The sequence below is a fragment of the Rhinolophus ferrumequinum genome, chromosome 9 (genome assembly GCF_004115265.2).
Source record: "Rhinolophus ferrumequinum isolate MPI-CBG mRhiFer1 chromosome 9, mRhiFer1_v1.p, whole genome shotgun sequence".
Lineage (NCBI taxonomy): Eukaryota > Metazoa > Chordata > Mammalia > Chiroptera > Rhinolophidae > Rhinolophus > Rhinolophus ferrumequinum.
Window position 1 is genome coordinate 35638170 of NC_046292.1, and position 24494 is coordinate 35662663.

The following is a 24494-nucleotide window of genomic DNA, read 5'->3' on the forward strand; positions in this document are numbered from 1 at the left end:
TGGTCGAGTAATAGTCCATTGTATATATGTACCACATCTTTTTTGTCCATTCAGTTATTGATGGACACTTAGGTTGTTCCCATATCTTGGCTATTGTAAATAATGCAGCAGTATACATAGAAGTGCATATATCTTTTTGAATTACTGTCTTGGGATTTCTTCAGATAAATACCCAGAACTCTGATACTGCTCTTAGCAATATTTTTTGAATCTATCTACTCGGGAAAGGGAAACAAAAGAAAAAATAAACATATGGGACTATATCAAACTAAACAGTTTTTGAACCACAAAGGAAACCATCAACAAAGTGAAAAGACAACCTTCTGAATGGGAGAAGATACTCACCACTGTTAGTTACATCTGATACGGTGTTAATATATAAAATATATAAGGAACTCATACAACTTAACACCAAAAAAACAATCTGATTAAAAAATAGACAGATAACCTGAACAGACATTTCTCTAAGGAGGACATACAGACAGTCAACAGACACATGAAAAGATGCTCAACATGACTAATCATCAGGGAAATGTAAATTAAAACCACAATGAGATACCACCTCACACCTGTCAGAATGGCTATAATCAATAAATCAACAAACAACAAGTTATATCTTCTTCACGATAAAAAAAACTTCTCTAATCTAATGGGGTCATTTGCAAACTAAATGAAATAAGCACATGTGAAAAATGTTTAGCACAAGGCAGGCTCTCAATAGATGTTTGTTTAAAAATCTACAAGCAAAACTCCAATGAAGCCAGGGAGATTTGGCACACTATCTACTGCAGACTACTATATGACTGCAATATTTACATACAATAACCTTTCATTCATAAGACAGAATATTATGTAGCATATTAAAATCATCAATTATTAATATTCTGAGTCCAAAGGCCTTCATGCAATGTTATTAGAGCCAATATAATATGAACTTCCCTTATAGGATGTTAGTTTTAGTACATATTAAAAAACACACATATATATAAAATACACATATATAAACACACATATCCAATGATATCTGTACAAATAATTTTTCATGTCTGCATGACATAAAATCTATTCTAGAAATGAATATATTGCAATTTTTATAATACTCAGAAATTGTATATACTCCACTTTTTCAAAATCTTTAAATAAATGATTCATTTTTATATTCAACTTACTCATTAGACAATATATATCTACATTTATATATGCAACCACACATACTTTCATTGGTTTTATCTACTCTCCTGGTTCTTTCCGAGTCAAGTCTCAAATTTCTAATTGCACCTCAGTCATTGTGTCCACTTGGATATCCCATTATTACCTCAAATTCAACATGTCTAAAATAACCTATCCTTTCCACAACAAAACCATTTCCTTCTTTGCTTCTTCCATTTATGTCAGTGAATCCCCAAGTTTTAAAACTCAATGGTTTTTACCCCTTTCTCTCTCCTCTCTGGAAAGCAAAGGACTCTGAAGTCAACTGATGTGGATTACTCCTGTTTCTACTTCTTACTAGTTGTGTGAGCTTCAGCAAGTTATTATGCCCTTTCTGAACTTAAGGTTACATATCTATAAAAAACAGAAATTCATCTCACTTACCTTGCAGGATTTTGTAAGACTTAAATAAATTATAAGAGGTTCCTAATAAATAATCAGCACATATAAATATTGATAAAGCAACTTCTCTTTCTTCATCACATCCAGTCATCAAGAACTACAGATCCTTAGGTTGAAGCGTACCCACCTGTTCTGGGCCCTTCTTATTTAAATCCCCAAGTTCCAAGCTTCATCTAATTCTTTATCCCTCTTAGGGCAACAGCCACAAAAAAAGCCAGCCTGTCCAGAGGCCTCTGCTTACCTGGTATACTAGCTCACAATAGCACTTAAACTCCTTCCATCAATTTGGAATCAAAGAACAGTTCTTTCCAACCAAGGTACTTCTGCCCACCTTCCAACACGCACCTACCTTCTTCATCCCTATGGTGCTTTATGATTCCCTTAGGATTTTCTCAGAGTAACTTTGGTATAAATTCTCCACTGTCAATACCTTCGTCTAATCACTCTGCCACCCAGCCTAGCTGCCCATGTCACCCTACCTTCTAACACTAATGTGATCTCTAGGACTGCAACTCATATAAACTCTCTTCAATGCTCCTATACTCTTCATTAAATGTCCCCACTACCTCATTACTCTAAAAATCTGACTCTCCCTAGATGACACTATTCCTCTTGCAGTCCTCTTAAGAAGAGGCTGCTCATTTTTTCTTAACCTAGGATCTCTAAGATGAGAGGAGGAACAGTGTTCTCAGTTCCATGTTTGCTTACAGATAGATCATTACTATTCCATCCATATTCAAAAATGCTTTCTCAAGTATCTTCTCTCATTCGGTTGGTTTCCTCTTTGTTTTGTTGATGGTTTCTTTTGCTGTGCTGAAGCTTTTTAGTTTGATACAGACCCATTAATTTATTTTTGCTTCCACTTTCCTTGCCTTTGAGGTCAAATTCATAAAATCCTCTCTAAACCCAAAGTACGTAAGTTTAGTACTTATGTTTTATTCTATGCAATTTATTGTTTCAGGTCTTATGTTTGGGTCTTTGATCCATTTTCAGTTAATTTTGGTACATGGTGACATAGCAGTCTAACTTCATTCTTTTGCACATGGCTTTCCAATTCTCCCAGCACCATTTACTGAAGAGGCTTTCTTTTCTCCATTGTATGTTTTTGGCTCCTTTGTCAAAAATTATCTGCCCAGAGGACTTGAAGAGACATTTTTCTAAAAAGGACATACAGATGGCAAACAGACATATGAAGAAATGCTCAACCTCACTAACCATCAGAGCAATGCAAATAAAAACCACAATGAGATATCACCTCACCCCAGTCAAAATGGCTATCATCAATAAATCAACAAACAACAAGTGCTGGCGCGGATGTGGAGAAAAGGGAATGCTTGTGCACTGTTGGTGGGATTGTAGATTGGTGCAGCCACTATGAAAAACAGTATGGAGGTATCTCAAAAATCTGAAAATGGAACTACCCTATGATCCAGTAATTCCACTCCTAGGTATCTATCCGGAGAAATCCAAAACTCCAATTCAAAAATCTTTATGCACTCCTATGTTTATTGCAGCACTATACACAATAGCTAAGACATGGAAACAACCGAAATGCCCATCGGTGGATGATTGGATTAAGAAACCGTGGTACATTTATACAATGGAGTACTACGCAGCCATAAAGAAGAAAGAAATCTTACCATTTGCAACAACATGGATGGACCTAGAGAACATTACGTTAAGTGAAATAAGTCAGACAGAGAAAGACAAATACCATATGATCTCACTTATATGTGGAATCTAAAGAATAGAATAAGTGAATGAACTAATCAGAAACGGTTTTGTAGACAAAGAGGAAAAACTGAGGGTTGCTAGATGGGCGGTGGGGGTGGGGGTTAGGGGGAAGGTGAGGGGATTAGAAAACAATCAGTAACCACAAGATGGCCACGGGGTTTTGAAAATTAATCTGGGGAACGTAATCAATAATGTTGTAAAGATTTTGTAGGTTATCCGATAGACATGTGTCCCATTTCGGAGACCATCTCAGGGAAGATGTAGATGCCTGACCACTGCACTGTATACCTGAAGCTGAACAATAATGAATGCCAACTATAATATTACATATATATATATATATATATATGTATATATAGGTATGTACACACTTACAAGAGGCGGAGTACAGCATTGGGAGTGGAGATAGTGGAAATGGGATGGCTCGGTGCGATGTCAGAGAGATAGTGGATGGGGGGAGGGGGGTCCACAGTGTGAGGGATATAAATGATAAACGTCTAAGGAAAAAAAAAAACACCTCATAGACAAGACAGACAATAGTTTAGTGGTTACCAGAGGGTAAGGGGGGTGGGGGGTGGGAAATAAGGGTAAGGGGAATCAAATATATGGTGATGAAAGGAGAACTGACTCTGGGTGGTGAACACACAATGTAATTTATAGACGATGTGATACAGAATTGTACACCTGAAATCTATGTAATTTTACTAACAATTGTCACCCCAATAAATTTTAAAAAAAAGAAAAGAAAAACACTATCAGACCTGCAGGTATAGATTCAGATCAAAAAAAAAAAAAATTATCTGCCCATATATATGTGGATTTGTTTCTGGATTCTCAATTCTATTCCATTGGTCTGTGTGTCTGCTTTCCTGCCAATACCATGCTGTTTTGATTATTATCACTTTATAATATAAATTGAAGTCAGAGAGTGTGAGACCTCCAGCCTTGTTCTTTTTTCTTAGGATTCCTCTGGTTATTCGGAATCTCTTGTGATTCCATACAAATCCAATGATTTTTTTGTTCTTTTTATTGGATAAAGAAGATGTTGTATATATATACAATGGAATATTACTTGGCCATAAGATGAAATACTGCCATTTGCGACAAAATGGATGGATCTTGAGATTATCACGCTAAACAAAGTAAGTCAGACAGAAAAAGTGGAGACCAGTGTGGCTTCACTTATATTTGGGATATAAAACTAAAAGCAACAAACAAATAAGACAAACAAACAAACAAAAACTTATAGACACAGACAATAGTTTAGTGGTTACCAGAAGGTAAGGGGAGAGGGGGGTGGTAGAAGAAGAAAAAGGGGGTCCAACATATGGTGACGGAAGGAGAACTGACTCTGGATGGAGAACACACAATGCACTATATAGATGATGTATTATAGAAATGTACACTTGAAACCTATATAATTTTACTAACCAATGTCACCCCAATAAATTAATAAATTTTTTTAAAACAATGCTTTCTCTTTGGGAGGCCAAGCCATGAGGCCAAGCCAAATCACCCCTTCCCTACTGACAAAGAACTACTAGAGAATTCCTTGTCACTCTTCACTGGGTGCTGGGAATACAATGATGAATAAGGCAAATATAAAAGTATATTGAGTGGAATACATTAAGTTAAATAAAATACATTAAAATTAATTTCACCTGTTTTTTTACATTTTAACATGGCTATTAGCAAATTTAGAATTACGTATGTGGATCACTAATCTATAATTTTCCATTCCAAAGTCTAGACTTCAATGAAAGAGGAGGATAGTTGAATATGTATTTGGAATTCAAACTCTACTTTACCCCCCTCTGTAGCTTTGATAGTCTTTACCCTTCTAACCAAACCTATTCTACCTTCTACCTATACCTATTCTACTCCTGAAAAATGGGTTTACTTAATCCTAATATACTGCACGCATTTGTGCCTCTTCCTATCCGGAATACCCTTTCCCTTCTCACCCAATAGTTCTTACATAGTGTAGTATTCCTTAAAATACTTGCTGCCCTGCCCTATGGCAGGATTACACACCTCACTCTGTCAGTTTCAGGCTGGTTTTAAGACTTGAACAGAAATGTTAGTAGAAGTGACATGTGCCATTTCCAAGGAGAAACTTTGATAAGAACAATTGCTTGGTTCCAATATGGTCTTTTTCCCTCTTGCATGAGACCAGAAATATCCCAGACAAAAGCTGTCCATCAGCCTGGGTCCTGACATAAAGATATGGAACAAATCTATAGCTGACCCACAGTGGACATGTACTGGAAGCAACAAATAATCTTTGTTGTTGTAAACCCCTGGGATTTTTGAGTCATTTATTATCATTGTATAACTTAGCCTAAACTGGCTAACATGTCATATCCATTTACCATAGTCATTCCCATTTTTTAGTATCTACCTTAAGCATCACTATTTCCATAAAATTTTCCCTGATCAGTTTAGTCCTAAATTATGTTTTCCTCTTCTAAATTCCTAGAGTCCTGCTATACCACTTTTTCTACCAAAAAAACTCCATTCTATTCTTGTTTTGAATCATTGCTATTCAAATTTCAATCATGTATAATTGCTTAATGGCTGGTAACATCACAAAAACAGACAAACACTATATCCCTCAAAGGATATACATAAAACCTCTCTGAAACAGTCTTGGGGGGAAAAAGGAGCCCAAACCCAATCATTTATAGGAAATATAGAAAACAATAGAATGTATTGAACTATACTATGGGAAAGCAATCGACAAAATCCAGGAAAACAATAAGGTTTCTTCAAACAAAAATACTGCAAGGGGAAAAGAAGAATGACGATGAAATAAACAAAAACTAACTGGATATTTGATATTAAGGAATTATAATTATTTGGTATATTATATATGTGTGGTATGATTGTATATGTGTGTGTGTTAGTGTGATATATATATGTACAGTATGTGTCTTTTAGAAGTATATATTGAAAAATTTATGGAGTAAATTATGTATCTGTGATATGCTTCCAAACAGTCCTAGGGAAGGAGAGTAAGAAAGACAAGTGGAGCTGGTAATTGTTGAACTTGGATGATGGGTACACAGTTCTTATACTATCCTTTCTATTTCTGTATATGTTTGAAATTTTCCATGATATAAAGGCTATTTTAAATGGCATTAATAACTAGCCACATAATATAACTTACTTATAGTTTATATCCCAAACTATCTAAGTACAGTTGGCCCTTGAACAACACAGGATTAAACTGTGTGGGTCCACTTATAAGTGGATTTTCTTTCAATAAATACATAGAGTCAAAATTATAAGTGGATTTTTGACTGTGCAGAGGAGGAGGGTGCCCCTAACCCCCATCTTGTTCAAGGGTCAACTGTACTAGCTTTATAAATATGCTGACCTTATAAGGTTATATGACCCTGAGATAAAACCTTATAATCTAGAAGAGTGCTTTCTTTAAAGGTGGAATAAAGGAGAACATAAACTTACCTCTCTGGTGGGTTTTTATCAACTTAGCCTACCAGAAAGAAAATATACATATTTGTAATAATATAATAAGTAACTGTGTGTGTGTGTGTGTGTGTGTGTATAAACATAATGATGGTCTAAAACAGGGTGCAAATTTTATGGGCTATGTAGGTAGCACCAAATGAGTGAAGTAGACTGAGAACAAGAAAATTAAGGAAAAGAGAGTGAGTGGTGGTGACTGTGTCATACCAGAAAGCCTTTATCCCCTTCTAAACGTGGCACCAGCTACTCAGGTCCAGCCAATAGTGAACATCCAGCAATGTAGGCACAATTTTGACAAGTCTCCTGAATTTCCAAGAGAAGGCAGAAATTCATACCTTTTATGTGACTCTCCCTATGTTTAAACAATTGACGATCAATCTAATTTAATTAATTTCTTGTTTATATGCTTCATAAGCCCGACAAAATATATCTGATAGCTTGATCCACACCCTGTGCTGCCAATTTGCAACCACTGGTCTAAGAAAAACTTAATATGGCTAATGTAATGGAGAGAGATGTATTTCAGCTATTTCCCAATAGCAAGAATTTATTTTGTTGACAGCCATTGAGATGAGAGAAGAAAGACTTCACCTGATTCATTGCAACCACTAATGTTCCTGTTGTGTAAATAAATTATTAAAGGTAAGTTCTTTGTGGGCAGTTGTTACTTACTCCTTTCTCTTATCCCAAAACAAAGCTCTACTAAACTAGTCTCTGGTAAAATTAATTGGAAAGAATGATCACAAGCTTCAGTTTGAGTAGGTGAGTCAAATAGACCAAAGAAAAATGGTTTTACCTTTAGCTTATACTACATCCAGTGTATGAAAAGATACACTACCCCTACATCAGTCATATTTATTTGAGCCCATTACTCTGTCCTAGTTCTGACTCATGGCCATAGAGATTGTCCACAAGGAATTAACTGTGAAGGAGTGGTGGGTAAGAGACAGAAAAGACCACCAGAGGCCTTTCACCTTAATGCTACCACCTTTTGATTAATAGGGTATCCATTACAGGAAGGTAAGAGCCTCAAGTTTCTTATGTTCCCACATTCAGTATGGAAGACAAATTTAAATTTTTAAAATCTTATTATAATTAAAAAATAACAATTGAAGTTACATTCCCAGACTCAAAGAAGCCAACATGGAGGGAAATGAGAGGTTCGGCTCATAAATCAAGTTAGACATTCAACTTATCCACTTGTCTTGTGCCTGACAAAAAATTTGCTGATAAACTTGTAAAGGAAAATGTGCAAAATGTGGAAAGATGTACACAAAATAACTTGAAAATAAGTAAGAATGGATAAGTCTGATTCAAATACAGCTTAAACAGTTTGAAATAAATCTCTTTATTTAAATTCCACATAACTATTTACATTTTTCAAAATGACTAATTAAAACTTGCAAGGCAAAGAGAAAGATAGATTCAGAATTAAGAAATGTGGTAATTCCCTGATGCATCCAAAGATTGCTTTACTTTTCATCAGAAGCAGTTTTCTCAGATTCAGAAAACTAATACGAATAGAATATGAATTTTAAGCCCTGATTTATCATTTCTTAAACTGAGGTATTTAAAAGTCAAACTTGATTTTTAGAAATTCCATATACATAAGTATTTTTTAAATTATAATTCCTAGACTGTTTCTTCTCTTTGGCATTAAATATTCATAATACTCAAGGTAGTTGAAAATAATAAGCAGCACATCCACTTTAGCCCTGAAATACTTAAGAACCAGAGACTTCTACTGGCCTGCCAGACAGATTACAACCAAGTAATTAAAAAAAGGAGAATGGGAAAAAGTAAAAATTATCATATTCCCATATGGTAAACACCATCAATAGATTATTGCAAGTTTTCACACTTGCAATACTTTTTTATAATCAGACAAATCAAAATCAGCTAAGAAAAATTTTTTTCTTAAATCAATACTAAAATTAACACCTACTCCATTACTGAAATTTTAATAAAAATATTCTGAAACTCACATAAGACTGAGCTGTTCCAATGACTTGAAGACAAAGCTGTGACTTTGTTAAGACTATGTATGCATTCTTCTGACTTTCTTAATGCATATAGTTTTCTAGTGTCTTTCATTGAAAGTGACACTAAGCCAAAATACTGAAAGTGAAGCCAAATGCAACATTCACAGAGCTCAGAAATACAGACATTATTAGAGTGCCTTAGAAGAAATAACTACATGAGTGCCAGGGAAACGAAAGGTGTTTCTGTCCTAATACTTTTAGGGTCTTTAATAAAGCTATGGGCTGATGTTACAGAAAATATAAAATGACAAAAAATAATTTGAAGAGGAATAAAATTGTGTAAGTCCACATTCCTTTTTCCACAATTCCAAATTCTCTAAATCTCTAAAAACAGTAATATTTTTTAAAACTTTGGAGCCAAAACTAACTTGAAAGCAAAACTTAACCTAAATTGATGTGAAGCTATTTATAATTTTTATTCAAATAGTGTGAATTTGATATTAAGGTGTTTGATTACAGAGGAGTATTCTCCCCATACCCTATTTGAGTAGCATGCAATCGACAATACATATGCTGTATTACCTATCCATAATAAAAAAAAATCTGAATCCTGAAACATATTTGCATCCAAATAAGGGATGGTAGACATGACATGGGTTTTCTCTTCTTTTAAAGACGATTTTGAGAGTGACGTCATCAAAATGGCAGCGTGAGTTGTGCCTCTGGAGGTCTCCCCTGGAATTTACAACAAATTGAACAGCTATAACTCCACAAAGGACTCCATGCACAGCAGAAAGGCAAGACAAAGAGGCTCACTACTGAATTCACCTAAAGATGGGCAAATTGCACGAGCAGGGGAGGAGGTAAGGGAGAAGTGCGGAGACGGAGCCACGTGGGCGCAGGACACAGACCTAGCTCAGTGCTCCAAGCTCGCTGCATCCCGGAACTACCACAGCTGCAGGAGAGGGAAGAACTCGGCCCACATGGCTGAGGGGACAGCATATAGCACGGCTGAACCCAACACTCACGGCGGAGACCTCGGAGCAAAGACTGAGGGAAGAAGGCTGAAAATGGTGGTTTAAGCCCTCACTGCTGAGCAGAGAATGGAAGCCTTAGGCACTGAGACTAGCTGCCCCCTCCCTACCTTCCCAGAGCTCACCCCGCTCCCACCTGCCCAGAACTAGAAGCAGATCAGTAGCAGTGTCAGATCAAAAGAACAGAATATTTGCAGTTCTGAGAACTGTGGTCGCAGACACAGATTCGCAGCCCAACTAAATCTGCAAAAGGACGGGAGCTGTGGAAGCAGGACCAGCTGTGGTGCTGGTCGCCACCATTGCTCTGGGCCACCTCTCACAACCCACCCCACCACTGTCTCCTCCTATCTGGGCAGATCACTGCAGGAGTAAACAGAACTGCTGAAACACACAGGCTCTGAATCTGGTGTAGGAAGAGCTTTGGAACTTCAAAAGCTCTCCGCATCCCCAAACGGATGTGGCGCCCTATGACCCAGGTGAACTGTTAACAGAGGAGAAGTCCGCCTTCCAGGGAATCCCCCCACTGTGTAAGAAGCTGGAATACTGCAGAGAAAACATAACACTACAGTGTGAGAGAGAAAAAAAAAGGCTGCAGTCGGAGAGAAAATAAAACATTCTACCAATACGTACTGGAAAACAAAAGAAAGACCTCTTCCTATCAACCTGTTGCAGAACCCACTCCTGTAGATGTCTAGAAAGAGAAATAATAAATCATTCATTGCCATGAATAACCAAGGCAACAAGACAGCTCAGAAAGAAAGTGAAAAGTCTCCAGAAAACCAACTTAAACATATGGAAATATGTGACTTAAATGACAGAGAATTCAAGATTGCAGTTCTATGTAATTTTACTAACAATTGTCACCCCAATAAATTAAAAAAAAAAAAAAAAGATTGCAGTTCTGAAAAAACTCAATGAGATGCAAGAAAACGCAGAACGGCAGTTTAATGAACTCAGAAACAACATGAACATTTTACCAAAGAGATTGAAATTTTAAAAAAGAACCAAATAGAATTTCTGGAGATTAAGAACTCAATAGAAGAAATTAAGAATGAAATAGCTAGCTTAGGTAGTAGAGTTGACCACATGTAGGAAAGAATCAGTGACATCGAAGATAGAAACCTGGAAATTAAACAGATGGATGAAGAAAGAGACCTGATACTTTAAAGAAATGAAAGAACTCTACAAGAACTTTCTGACTCCATCAGAAAGAGCAATATAAGAATAATGGGCATACCAGAAGGGGACGAAAGGGAAAAGGGAACAGAGAGTACATTCAAACAAACAGTCGATGAGAACTTCCCAAACTTGTGGAAAGAACTGGATCCTTGAATCCAAGAAGCAAATAGAACACCTAATTATCTCAACCCGAACAGGCCTTCTCCAAGGTACATTGTATTGAAGCTGTCAAAAATCAACGACAAAGAAAGAATCCTCAAAGCAGCCAGGGAAAAGAAGACGGTAACCTACAAAGGAAAGCCCATTAGATTATCATCAGATTTTTCAGCAGAAACTCTACAAGCCAGGAGGGAGTAAAACCAAATATTCAAACCATTGAAAGAGAGAAATTATGAGCCACGAATAGTATACCCAGAAAAAATATCCTTTACATAAAAATATATTTACATATATTTTTATGTAAAGGATATTTACATAAAAGGTGGAATAAAGACCTTTCCAGACATACAGAAGCTGAGGGAATTTTCTAATACACGACCTGCACTACAAGAAATACTAAAGGAGGCTATTTGACCACCATCAACAGGGCAACCAAAACATTAAAAGGGGGAGAGTAAAGGCCTGAACCGGAACATGGGAATGGAGAAAGTAGGCATGCTGAAGAAAATGGAATATTCTAAATATCAAACTTTCTTTTACATAAACTTACTAGTAACCACTCAACAAAAAAAAAAATCCAGAACTGCAATATATACTGTAATTAAAGAAGAAACAGAGGGAAACATCATAGAATACCACCACACAGAAATAATAGACAACAACAAAAAGGCAAAGAAACAATGGAGACACAGTCTTAACAAAAAACTAAAGACAGAATGATAGGAAATGCTCACATATCAATAATCACCCTAAATGTAAATGGACTGAACTCACCAATAAAAAGGCACAGAGTAGCAGATTGGATCAAAAAACTAAACCCAACCATATGCTGTCTCCAAGAGACACATCTCAGCTACAAGGACAAGCATAGACTCAAAGTGAAAGGTTGGAAATTGACACTCCAAGCAAATGGTATCCAGAGAAAATCAGGTGTAGCCATACTGATATCAGATGAAACAGACTTCAGCGTGAAAAAGGTAACAAGAGACAAAGATGGACATTTCATAATGGTAAAGGGGACTATACAACAAGAAGACATAACAGTTATCAATATTTATGCCCCCAATCAGGGAGCAACGAAATATACCAAGCAACTACTAACAGAACTAAAGGGAGAAATCGACCAAAACACAATTATACTAGGGGACCTAAATACATCATTGACAGCTATGCATAGATCATCCAAACAGAAAATAAATAATGAAATAGCAGCCCTAAATGCCACATTAGACGAAATGGACATAATTGACATTTATAGAGCACTTCATCCTAAAACATCAGACTATACATTGTTTTCTAGGGTACATGGAACATTCTCAAGGATAGACCATATATTGGGACATAAAACTAGCCTCAGCAAATGTAAGAAGATTGAAATCATACCAAGCATATTCTCTGATCACAAAGCTTTGAAACTGCATATCAACTACAAAAAGAAAGCAGGAGAAACCACAAATACTTGGAGATTAAATAACATACTCTTAAAGAACAACCAGGTCAAAGAAGAAATTAGAGGAGAGATCAAAAGATACATAGAAACAAATGAGAATGAAAATACATCCTACCAAAATTTTGGGGATGCAGCGAAAGCAGTTTTAAGAGGGAAATTTATATCATTACAGGCCTATCTCAAGAAACAAGAAAAATCCCAAGTAAATAACTTCACGTTACACCTTAAAGAACTAGAAAAAGAAGAACAAATGAAACCCAAGGTCAACAGAAGAAAGGAAAAAACAAAAATCAGAGCAGAACTAAATGAAAAAAAGACAACAGAAAAAATTAATGACAAAGAGCTGGTTCTTTGAAAAGATTAACAAAATTGACAAACCCTTGGCTAGACTTACTAAGATAAAAAGAGAGAAGACACTAATTAACAAAATCAGAAACGAAAAAGGGTAAGTTATCGCGGATGCCACAGAAATACAAAGGATCATCCTAGAATACTATGAAGGACTATATGCCACCAAATTCAATAACCTAGAAGAAATGGACAAGTTCTTAGAAACATATAGCCTTCCTAGACTGAACCATGAAGAACTGGAAAATCTAAACAGACCGATCACCAGGAATGAAATTGAATCAGTCATCCAAAACCTTCCCAAAAGCAAAAGTCCAGGACCAGATGGCTTCACTAGTGAATTCTACCAAACCTTCAAAGAGGATCTAATACCAATCCTGCTCAAACTCTTCCAAAAAATTGAAGAAGAGACAGTACTCCCTAACTCATTTTATGTGGCCAACATTACCCTGATACCAAAACCTGGTAAGGACAACACAAAAAAAGAAAACTACAGACCAATATCTCTGATGAATACAGATGCAAAAATCCTAAACAAAATTCTAGCAAATCGAATGCATTAAAAAGATTATTCATCACGACCAAGTGGGGTTCATCCCAGGGGCACAAGGATGATACAACATCCGCAAATCCATCAATGTGATACATCACATAAACAAAATAAAGGACAAAAATCATATGATTGTATCAATTGATGCAGAAAAAGCATTTGACAAGATACAACATCCATCTATGATTAAAACACTTAATAAAATAGGAATAGAAGGAAAATACCTTAACAAAATAAAGGCTATATATGACAAACCCTCAGCTAAATTTCATAATTAACGGTGAAAAACTGAAGCCCTTTGCTCTATGTTCAGGAACACGACAGGGCTATCCCCTATCACCTCTGCTTTTCAACATAGTGTTGGAAGTCCTCACCAGAGCAATCAGGCAAGAGAAAGAAATAAAAGGCATCCAAATTGGGAATGAAGAAGTAAAATTGTCACTCTTTGCAGATGACAAGATGCTATATATAGAAAACCCTATAGACCACCAAAAAGCTATTAGAAACAATCAACCAATACAGTAAAGTTGCCGGCTACAAAATCAAAGTACAAAAGTCCATTGCATTCCTATTTACTAATAATGAAATCTCAGAAAAAGAAATACAAAAAACAATTCCTTTTGTGATTGCAGCAAAAAGAATAAAATACCTAGGAATAAACTTAACTAAGGATGTGAGAGACCTATGTGCTGAAAACTATAAGATATTTTTAAAAGAAATTGAAGAAGACACAAAGAAATGGAAAGACATTCCGTGCTCGTGGATTGGAAGAATCAACATAGTTAAAATGGCTACATTACCCAAAGCAATATACAGACTTAATGCAATACCCCAATAACACCCCAATACCCCAATAAATGCAAAATCCCAATAACATTTTTTAAAGAAATAGAACAAAAATATCATCAGATTTGTCTGGAACCACAAAAGACCCCGAATAGCCAAAGCAATCTTAAGAAAAAAGAACAATGCTGGAGGTATCACACTCCCTGACTTTAGCTTGTACTACAGGGCAACAATAATCAAAACAGCATGGTATTGGCAGAAAAACAGACACGTAGACCAATGGAATAGAATTGAGAACCCAGAAATAATACCACATAAATATAGACAGATAATTTTTAACAAAGAAGCAAAAAACATACAATGAAGAAAAGACAGCCTCTTCAATAAATGGTGCTGGCAAAATTAGAAAGCCACGTGCAAAAGAATGAAACTGGACTGCTATCTCTCACCATGTACCAAAATTAATCCAAAATGGATCAAAGACTTAAGCATTAGACCTGAAACAATAAACTGCATAGAAGAAAACATAGGTACTAAACTTATGGACCTTGGGTTCAAAGAGCATTTTATGAATTTGACTCCAAAGGCAAGGGAAGTAAAAGCTCAAATAAATGAATGGGACTATATCAAACTTAAAAGCTTCTGCACAGCAAAAGAAACCATCGACAAAATAAAGAGGCAACCAACTGAATGGGAGAAGATTTTTGCAAACAGTGCCTCCAATAAGGGGCTAATATCCAAAATATATAAGAAACCCATGCAACTCAACAACAAAAAAACAAACAACTCAATTGAAAAATGGGCAGAGGACCTGAAGAGACATTTCTCCAAAGAGGACATACAAATGGCAAACAGACATATGAAAAAATGCTCAACATCACTAATCATCAGAGAAATGCAAATAAAAACCACAATGAGCTATCACCTCACCCCAGTCAGAATGGCTATCCTCAACAAAACAAACAGTAACAAGTGTTGGAGAGGCTGTGGAGAAAAAGGAACCCTCATACACTGTTGGTGGGAATGCAGACTGGTGCAGCCCCTATGGAAGGCAGTGTGGAGGTTCCTCAAAAAATTACGAATAGAATTACCATATGACCCAGCGATCCCCCTCCTACCCAAAAATCTGAAAACATTTATCCATAAAGACACGTGTGCTCCAATGTTCATTGCAGCTTTATTTACGGTGGCCAAGACATGGAAACAACCAAAATGTCCTTCGACAGATAAATGGATAAAGAAGTTGTGGTATATATACACAATGGAATACTACTCAGCAGTAAGAAAAGATGAAATGGGACCATTTGTGACAACATGGATGGATCTTGAGATTATAATGCTAAGCGAAGTAAGTCAGACAGAGAAAGCAGAGAACCATATGATTTCACTGATATGCGGTATATGAACCAAAAACAACAAAATAACAAGACAAACAAATGAGAAACAAAAACTCATAGACACAGACAACAGTTTAGTGGTTACCAGAGGGTAAGGGGGGTGGGGGAGGTAGTTGAGGGTAAAAGGGATCAAATAAATGGTGATGTCACGAGAACTGACTCTGGGTGGTGAACACACAATGTGATTTATAGATGATGTAACACAGAATTGTACACCTGAAATCTATGTAACTTTACTAACAATTGTGACCCCAATAAACTTTAATTTTAAAAAAAAAGATGATTTTACTAATAAGCCTTTAGGAAAAGGCACACAAACACCAACAGACACAAACATACAAGCATAGCGAGCGTATACCAACTAAGCTATCATTTCTTTAGTGATGTCACATTGTGCACTTTCCATAACTTATCTCTAATTCTCACCAGAAAAGCAGGTGTTACTATCCCTAATACACAAATAAGGAAACTAAAGCCAAAAAGGCTTAGCTATTTTGCCCAACAACTAACTAAAGACAGAAAACATTATTCTCATTACTAAGGCTTTATAAAATTTCAAGATTCTGCCTACAGATGATTTCAAATAACATAAAGTTGCTTTTTTTAAGGACTCATTTATTTCACAAAGGAAGTTATCTGTATCAAGGTATAGGCCATTTTAACAGACTGCATCATTCTAAATTTTCTGGGCTATATGGGCCTCCACAAAAGTAACAAACTTGGCAATACAGGAAAACAAATTATTTTACCAGGTAATTCAAACAAAAGCTTTTTTATGCTAGTTGGAAAGGAGGGAGGGGAATCTGAGAAACTGAAGAAGGTGCCATCTAGCCTGAAGCTAAGACTCTTACATTTACTTAACTATAAGGTTTCTTTCCTATTATTAATAGTCAAATTGTTGGAAAGGAAGAAAAATTCTGACACTCACATCCTGATTTTAAAGTACAATATTTAAAAGAAGGAACTTCCTTTTGCCAACCTCACCTTCTTACAAAGTTATCTGCATGCTTGGGAAAAAAAGAAGTGTCACAAATGTCCCTTCACTCCTTCAAGAAATTCCTTACAATCTACATCATATAAGACATGTCCCATGAACATAGTTCAGATAACAATTCTACATGCTCCAAAACTTGGTGTCCGCCTTTCTTCTGATAGCAAATTAATCATATCAATGAAGAAAATTTTTTAAAAAGAATGTCTAATATTAAATACTGTATGTTTAAACCTTGCTTTTATATACGTAAAGTATACGTAATACATATATTTTATATTCAAGCTTCAGAAAAATTAAAGAAATATCATTTATTAGGCTCTTCATATATATTATCGCTAGTATTCACAACTATCCTGTAAGTATCATCCTCATTTTACAGATGAAGAAACTGAAGATCAGAATATTTGAATCCAACACCCACATCTAGTAAGTAACACAAACAAAATTTAAACAAGGATCTAAGTCCCAGTTCTCTCCACTTCACCATTGTTAATGTATGCTGAGATTAGAATAGTATTTCCTCTAGAGCACAAATTTTTATCAGGGCTATTAGTTCTTCAGTATGTAATATGTTGCAATACAAACAGAAAGCCAAATAATAAATCCAGATAATGCTAAAATAGCCAAAACACTACAATCTTACACTAATGTACAGACCTTGAGCAAGCTGCTTAAATTCTGTTCCAAAATTTCTTCACATATTAAGTAGACACAATACCTTAGAGAGTAGTTAGAATGCTGAAGTAAATTAAGATATATAAAGCACTTAGTACAATGTGTGGCACATAATAAACACCCCATAAATGTTAGCTATTGCTGTTAAGATGAGAAATTACTAGATGGACATATTTTGTACCAGATGACTCCAGACAGCAATAGCTGGACACCTAATCCAAAGGCAGTTAATCCTACACTGGCTTGTGATCCATGACATGATCTGGTGGGAAAAGTTGATGTGTGTCAATCAGACTCTCTCTCGGGAATCTGAATTAAGAGACAAAGATTGAGCCAGTTAATAGTGATTCAGAGCTCCTACCTTGATCAATTTTCTCTCAAGGTTACCAACGATGCTAAATATATCCCTAAATCTAGTTTTTCAGTCATCTTTTTACATCACTTGGCAGCATTCAATCTGTTGAGTATTCCATTTATCTTGAAACATTCTCTTGGTAGTCCTCTTGTCTCTCTGGTTGTAATTTCTCAGTCTCTTTGGAAGGCATTGACATATTGCAGCTACTCAGCATTTCATCCCAGGCCTCTTCTCCTCACTCTACTCTCCCTCTAGGCATCCCACACTTATGACTTCAGTAATTATCTCTATGCCAGCTCAGCCTTTTCTTGCAAATTCAACTGCCTTGTCAATCTCTCCACTTATTTGGATATCTCAAAGACACCTCAAACTCCTTATGTCCAAAACCAAACTCATGCTCTTCCCTCTCAAACATAGCCAAGATCCCTTCCAATGCTCCCTATCTCCATAATGGTACCACCAAGTATCCAGTTACAAAAATTAGAAAACTAGAAGCATGCCTTGATACTTCTTTTTCCCTCATTCCCATCTTTGACTGAATCCCATTAATTTTATCTCTTAAATATTTCTCAATTCTCTCCATCTCCACTGCTACCTTCTAACAAGTCCCTATATCCACTTTTGTTATCTTCTGTACTCTCACACTGTAGCCAGAGTTATTTTTTTTTCTAATCATGTCATGCTCCCACTTAAAAGCCCTCAATGGCTTCCTATTATTCTTAGGATTTTTGACCAAAATGTTTATCATAGCCTGTAAGGCCCTGCAAGATCTGCTTCAGCTTACCTCTTTTCTCCTCCTTTTGCCCTACATGCAGATACATTTGTCTCATTTTAGATCCTTAAACACAGCACATCATATTTCCTACTACCTTGGGGTCTTTGCACATGATTTCCTTCTGCCTAAATCACTCTTTGCTCTTTTCTTCATTTATACGATCCTTTTATAGCTAGTTAAAATACCGCTTCCTCAGAGAAAGCTTCTTGAACCTCTAGACAATATAAGGTCATTCAGTTATTCATTTAACCAATATTTATTAATAACCTACTCTATACCAGGTGCAGTTTTAGACATGTGGGATTGGTAAATACAAAAAAGACCCTTGCCTTCATGGATATTACATTCTAGTGCAAGAAGATAGGCAATAAGCAATAAAAATAATAAGTAGATTTAATAATTTATTTGAAGTCAGTAAGTCTATGGGGGGGAAAAGAATAAGGTAAGAGAATCACAAGCAAAGAGTTTCCAGTGCTTACCTTGGTTCCTGGCATATAGTTGGCACTCAATAAACATTTGTGGAGTGGATGAACAAACAAAGGAATAAGCATGTTCAAGGTATGAGAGAGCTTAAACTATGAAATGAGTAGAGGAAATACTTGTTGGAAGAAACAGATGCCATGAAAGAAAGAGAAACCATGCAGCTCTTGAGAATGGTCTCTTGAACTATTCTTGGTGGCTTCAGACAGTTTCCAGTTCCAGTCACTGCATGGTCTTACCATAACAATCACCTCCCGCCCCCAGCCCCCAAGGACTGGATAATTCAAGTGGGTCACTCTTGTAACCAAAATACCTAATAGGGACATATATACAAAATGATGGATACCACTTCTATCACCAACACCACATACACCCCCAGAGCCACTGCTTTCTACATACACACAGATATCACTTGTATTGAGGCTCTAGTTCTTCACTCCCCAGAAGTTTAGGGACAAACTCCCTCCCACATACACAGGACTGTAAAAAACGTTGCTCTCACTTGACGAGGTATATACATGTCTCATAACTATGTTGTTTTGTACACCTGAAACTAAAAAGCAGCAGAAACTTGGCTCTCTTCTATCGTCTATGACCTGTTAAGACCCTTAGTTCACCATCTCGCCAAGCCTAGCCTTACCCACAAGAGGGTCCCCTCAGGAATAGGATCCTGGGTCTCCCTTCCTGTCACTCTCCTTACACTTTAAAGACTATCTTCCCCTCATAGATATGTGCATATCCACCTCTTCATGATTCTGAATGACCTTCAAGATCACTGATGCCACATACACTCACATAGGCTGTAGCCTCCCTTGGCAGGGTTTAGAAGGACTGGGGCTCTGAGTGTCCCCTTCAGCTTCTTGTCCTGTTACGGACCATTTACAAATGAGGATTTGTATACTTTCTCTATGACCGGAGGTGACACTAAGGCACTACACTTCCTCAAAACACAAATACTTGGTGTATATGCCCCTACCATGGCCCTGCCTGATATTAAAATAACACTCCTCTTCCACACACCTGCCTCCTCAGAATCCGAGCCCCTCTCCCCCAAACTATGCCTTTTGAGGTCGTCCCACCCGCCCCCCAGCCCCGCATTCCGACAGGATTGTGTACACCCTCTCCACCACACAGCCTGCCCAGAAGATGGGCCCCCATCACAGGTGCCCTCAGGATTGAAGTCCTGTGTCTTCCCTGGAGTCCCAGCCCTTTCAGGGCCCATGTTCATTCAGGAGTGTGTGCACTCCCCCATACACCCCTGGGCCACCGGGACTCCGAGGTCCCTGACCGCCACTCAGAGGGGTACGCATCCCCCCTGACCCCTGACCCCGAGGTCATAGCCCCACCGCGCAAACTCCCAGGGACGACTCCTCAGGAGCAGGGCCATGCTCAGGTCCCCTGTCCCCTCAGGCCCAGGACAGCCGTGCAGCCTCAGCGCTTCCCCTGGTCGACCGCCCCCACAGACCTGCCTCAGGCGCCGTTTGGATCCGCTCCGCCATTTTTTGTTGTCCCTCCGCCTCTGAGCCCACGCGAAAATCGCTGGGCAGTGGGGAACGCCTGATGGGATCAGCCGGCTGACAGAAGCTCCCTCAGGAAGACGCGGCGCGACGGTTGCCGGGGCAACTGGCAGCCGGCGCGCAGGCTACCGGCGCGTGGCCCGGAGGCTGAAGGGGAGGGATAGGAGGAGCGTGCGTCCGAGGCCCCGCCCCCTCAGCGCGGGCACCCTCAGGGCCCTGGCGCCTGCGGGGCTGGGACTCCCTGGCCCTTCTCCCCCGCTACCTAGCCAGTGCGTCCTGGCAACTGAGCATGCTCAGCTGCCTCTGAGGCGCCAGGACCAGGTCTGCTGGGATGGCCTTCTTCTGCCACCTACGAGGGTCCTCGTGCTGACCATAGAACTGGATGGGCTGACTTTTCTGTGGTTGGTATTCAACTTTGAGAGCTTGGGACAGGTTTCTTGATTTCCCAGCACTTCTTCCCACGGTGTGCCTGGCCTGGTGCAAATGCTGGCTATCTTCAGCTGAAATGCCCTGAAAATCAGTAATTCTGTGCCCACCCCACCCCAAACACGCAGAGGCCCAACGGGTCGGACTCCTCGCTCCTCTACAACCGCACTAACCCCCAACTTTAGAAATGGCTTCTCTTTGGCAGGTGTATTTCTCCGTATACCTAGGATGCCTTTTCCCACCTATCCGTGATAAATTCACTACTAACTTCCAAGTCCAAGCTAGAAGGTTACCCTTTCTGAGCAGCAATATCCTCCCACAGTCCCGTGTGCTTTCCTGTCCTGACACTTAACAATACTTAGTGCATGATTTACTTCCTTTTCCTCCATTGACCATGAGCTCCCCTGATGCCCAGGGTCTGTCTCTTCATCTTCGTATACTCCATAATACAGCATAGTGCTGGTACAGAGTAAATGCTCAGTAAATGTTAGTGGAATGAAAAATGATTCCTAAATTCTCTACTGCACATTCCTATCAGTTTTACTGAGCCCTTAATTTTTTAACAAGTGTCTTGCTAGGTAGCCCCTACTCCTGAAATGGCTCACAGGAAAAGGAAAAGAGATAATGGCTTTGAAAGGTATTCCAAGTGCTACAGGATCATAGAGATGAAACTCTAAATGAGAGGGGCGGGTGTGTAATCAGCTGTGTGCCAGGCAGAGGGAGTACCATGAGCCAAGGCACAGAGTTGTGGATCAGTGGTAAAACTACAAAAAATCCAGTATGACTAGAGCACAAACCACATAGGGAAAAGTGTTGTGTCCAAACTTTGTCTCCAAAGAAGTTTCTGTATAGTTAAGTAGTGTCTTCATTTTGGTTCCCCAGAAGCAGAGCCTGAGGCAGGGACTTGGGTGCTGCTGGTAATTTCTTTGGGAGGTAAGTCCGTAAATCAGAAGTGAAATGGAGACAGTCAAAGAAGGAAGGGGGGGAAAGGCCAAGAAAAATGTGTGTTATTGAGCTGATTGCTTTAGTTGACTACTGGGCCTAATCTCGCTGGAGACCCTCTGAAGAACCATATAGAATGTGCCTCAGCATTGTCCCACTAAAGAACAAGGAAGCTGGGTCATTTACCTCTTAATTTCCATCCCTGCTGGCTGAAGGTTACCCTCCATTCCCCAGCTTAAATGCTTTCACATATCCTGGTTATGCTTGCCCAGGGCTAAGCAGCCTTCTAGAATTTGAGAGAAAGCCTTGAGACAGAAAAATAGAGGGACCAGAAAGCTTTTGGGGTTGGTTGCCAGCAATGTGAATGAAACTGTTCATTCACCTGCACTAAAATTTTCTATAGAAACTTACGTGAAAATGACCATCAGAAATAGCCCTCACATTAAAGCAGTTTAAAATTCACAAGCCATGTCAACACAACCATCAAGATAAAAAAATACAAGCTTTGACAAATCAATCCTAATAATGGTTATGAGGGCTGTAGGAATTTCAGTGTGGGAGGGGTCACTGAGGGCCCCCCCTTGAGGAGAACAAAGGAGCTTCATTAAATACAGGAAGATGGACAAAAGGAGTATGAAGATTCAGGTTCTACTCAAATTCTGACCTTATAGCTTTATAATCTTGGGCAAATCATTTATAGTCATTGAGCCTCTGTTTCCTTTTCCAACAAATGAAGACCAAGGCCCTGCCTAACCACAAAGAGTGCTCTAAGTTACAAATGGGGTGATAGACTAAAATGCATTTGACAAGTATAAATCCAGTAAGTACAGAACCCAACACATTTTAGAATAATTCACTTAAACATTCCTTGATTTCTCTTCTGAGGCAGTCTCTGAGCAGATGCTGGAGATAAAGAGGTGAATATAACACTGTCCATGATTTCAAGCTCACAGTCCATAAGGGAAAAGAGATTTAATCAGTAATTAAAACCCAGCATTCTGATAGGAGAAAACATGCGAGGTTGTGGGAGCCCAGTAGAAGAGTACACAACCCAGCATGAGGTAGAGGGGATAGGTAAAGGGATGTTCAGGGAAGCTTCCTGGAGGAGTGAGCAGCTGACCTTCAAGGGCAAGTAGGAGTAAGCTGGGCAAAGAAAATAGGGAGAAAGGATGGTGAGGCAACAGGAAAAGCATGGGCAAAGCGAATGGTAGTGTCTCTAAGGTGAAGAGCAAGGCAAGAGTGGCTGCATCAATAGGTAAGGGCAGAGTCTAGAGAACTGATATATGGGAGGCTTGATCCTGTAAGTGACAGAAACCCATTGGCAGGTTTTTAAGGTCGGTGACCTGGTCAGCTAATCTAGTTACTACGTAGAGAGTAGATTAGAGCCAGGAAAATCGGGAGGCAGTGTAATAAATAATCTATACAAGTGTATGTAGCACATAGAAGGTTCTCATCAAACGATTATTTGAAAAGTCAACTAACATGTTTGTTTAAACTGCACTGTTCAATTTATTTTAAATAGAATTTTAAAATCAGTTATTAAGTCAGACTAGCCACATGGCAAATGCTTAATAGCCATATGCAGCTATCGGCTATTATAATGGACAGCATATAAAGAGAGAGCATTTTCACCACTGAAAAAGGTTCTGTTGGACATGTTGATAGACAAATGACAACTGGGCAGAGGAGACAGAATGCCTGGGAAAATCCGAGCTGACAGGATTCGGTTTAGTTCTGTGTGTCAGCTCCTCTTAGAGAGTAGTGCAGGAGGGAGGGTAGACTTCTTCTCCTGCTGGAGTCTTCAGGGACTGCCATTTTGTTGAAAGTCCTCAGAGACTTTCCTATGCTGTGAAATAGCACAGCATGGGAAGTAGGGTAGAAATGCCCCCCACCTGGGCTCTGGAAGTTGGTTTTCCCATGCTACCATCAGTGTCCCTGGGAGGTCTGCCTTCCCCAAGGATCTCCGAGGGTTTCTGTCTCCATAGACAGCCCCTCACCTACCACAGAGCCAGGGTGCCTTTCTACTGACAAAATATTCTCTGTAGGATTTACCCACTCCCTCTGTAAACATTTATTAAAGTGACACCTTTTATGTGCCTGGAACTGTGTTAGATGCAGTATGGAATGAGAGAAATATTCAAGTTATAATCACATTTCTCACATGCATGAACACATTAATTCTCAAAGCAACATTATAAAATTGGTATTGATGGTATCATCCTGTACAAAAGATGAATTCAGACAGTTGAAGTAACTTATACAAAATCCCACAGTCAGAGAGTAGCAGACCCAAGGAAGACTGGAATGATGCTAAGGAATTCACCTATGTTATCTCATGTCATTCACAGCAAAAACCCCATGCCTTTGATGTTTGCAAACTAATTCAGAAGAAAAAATTAACACACACAAATCCCATTTACAATTAGGTTCCAAACAATATGTAAGAGCAGTGGTACAGATATACTCAGGAAATTGTAGGAGTATCAAAGAAGGATATCCTTGGTGTACACGGGGAAGGTTTTTTGGATGAATTAACCCTTGAGCTGAGTATTAAGGGGTGGGGGAAGTCAGCCAGATGAAGTGTAGGGGGTGAGAAGAGAGATGAAAATAC

At 38.4% G+C, this 24494-nt stretch overlaps 1 protein-coding gene across 2 annotated transcripts in view; it reads right to left on the reverse strand.

Moving 5' to 3' along the window:
* Positions 1-20658, reverse strand: part of AGBL4 (AGBL carboxypeptidase 4) — a 1100555-nt gene extending 1079897 nt beyond the window's left edge. For both annotated transcript variants that reach the window (XM_033114112.1, XM_033114111.1), the window contains exon 1: positions 20464-20658. In XM_033114112.1, coding sequence (XP_032970003.1) covers positions 20464-20497 — 34 coding nt within the window. In that variant the 5' untranslated portion in view covers positions 20498-20658. The remainder of the gene's footprint in view (positions 1-20463) is intronic.
* Between the last annotated feature and the right edge of the window lie 3836 nt (positions 20659-24494).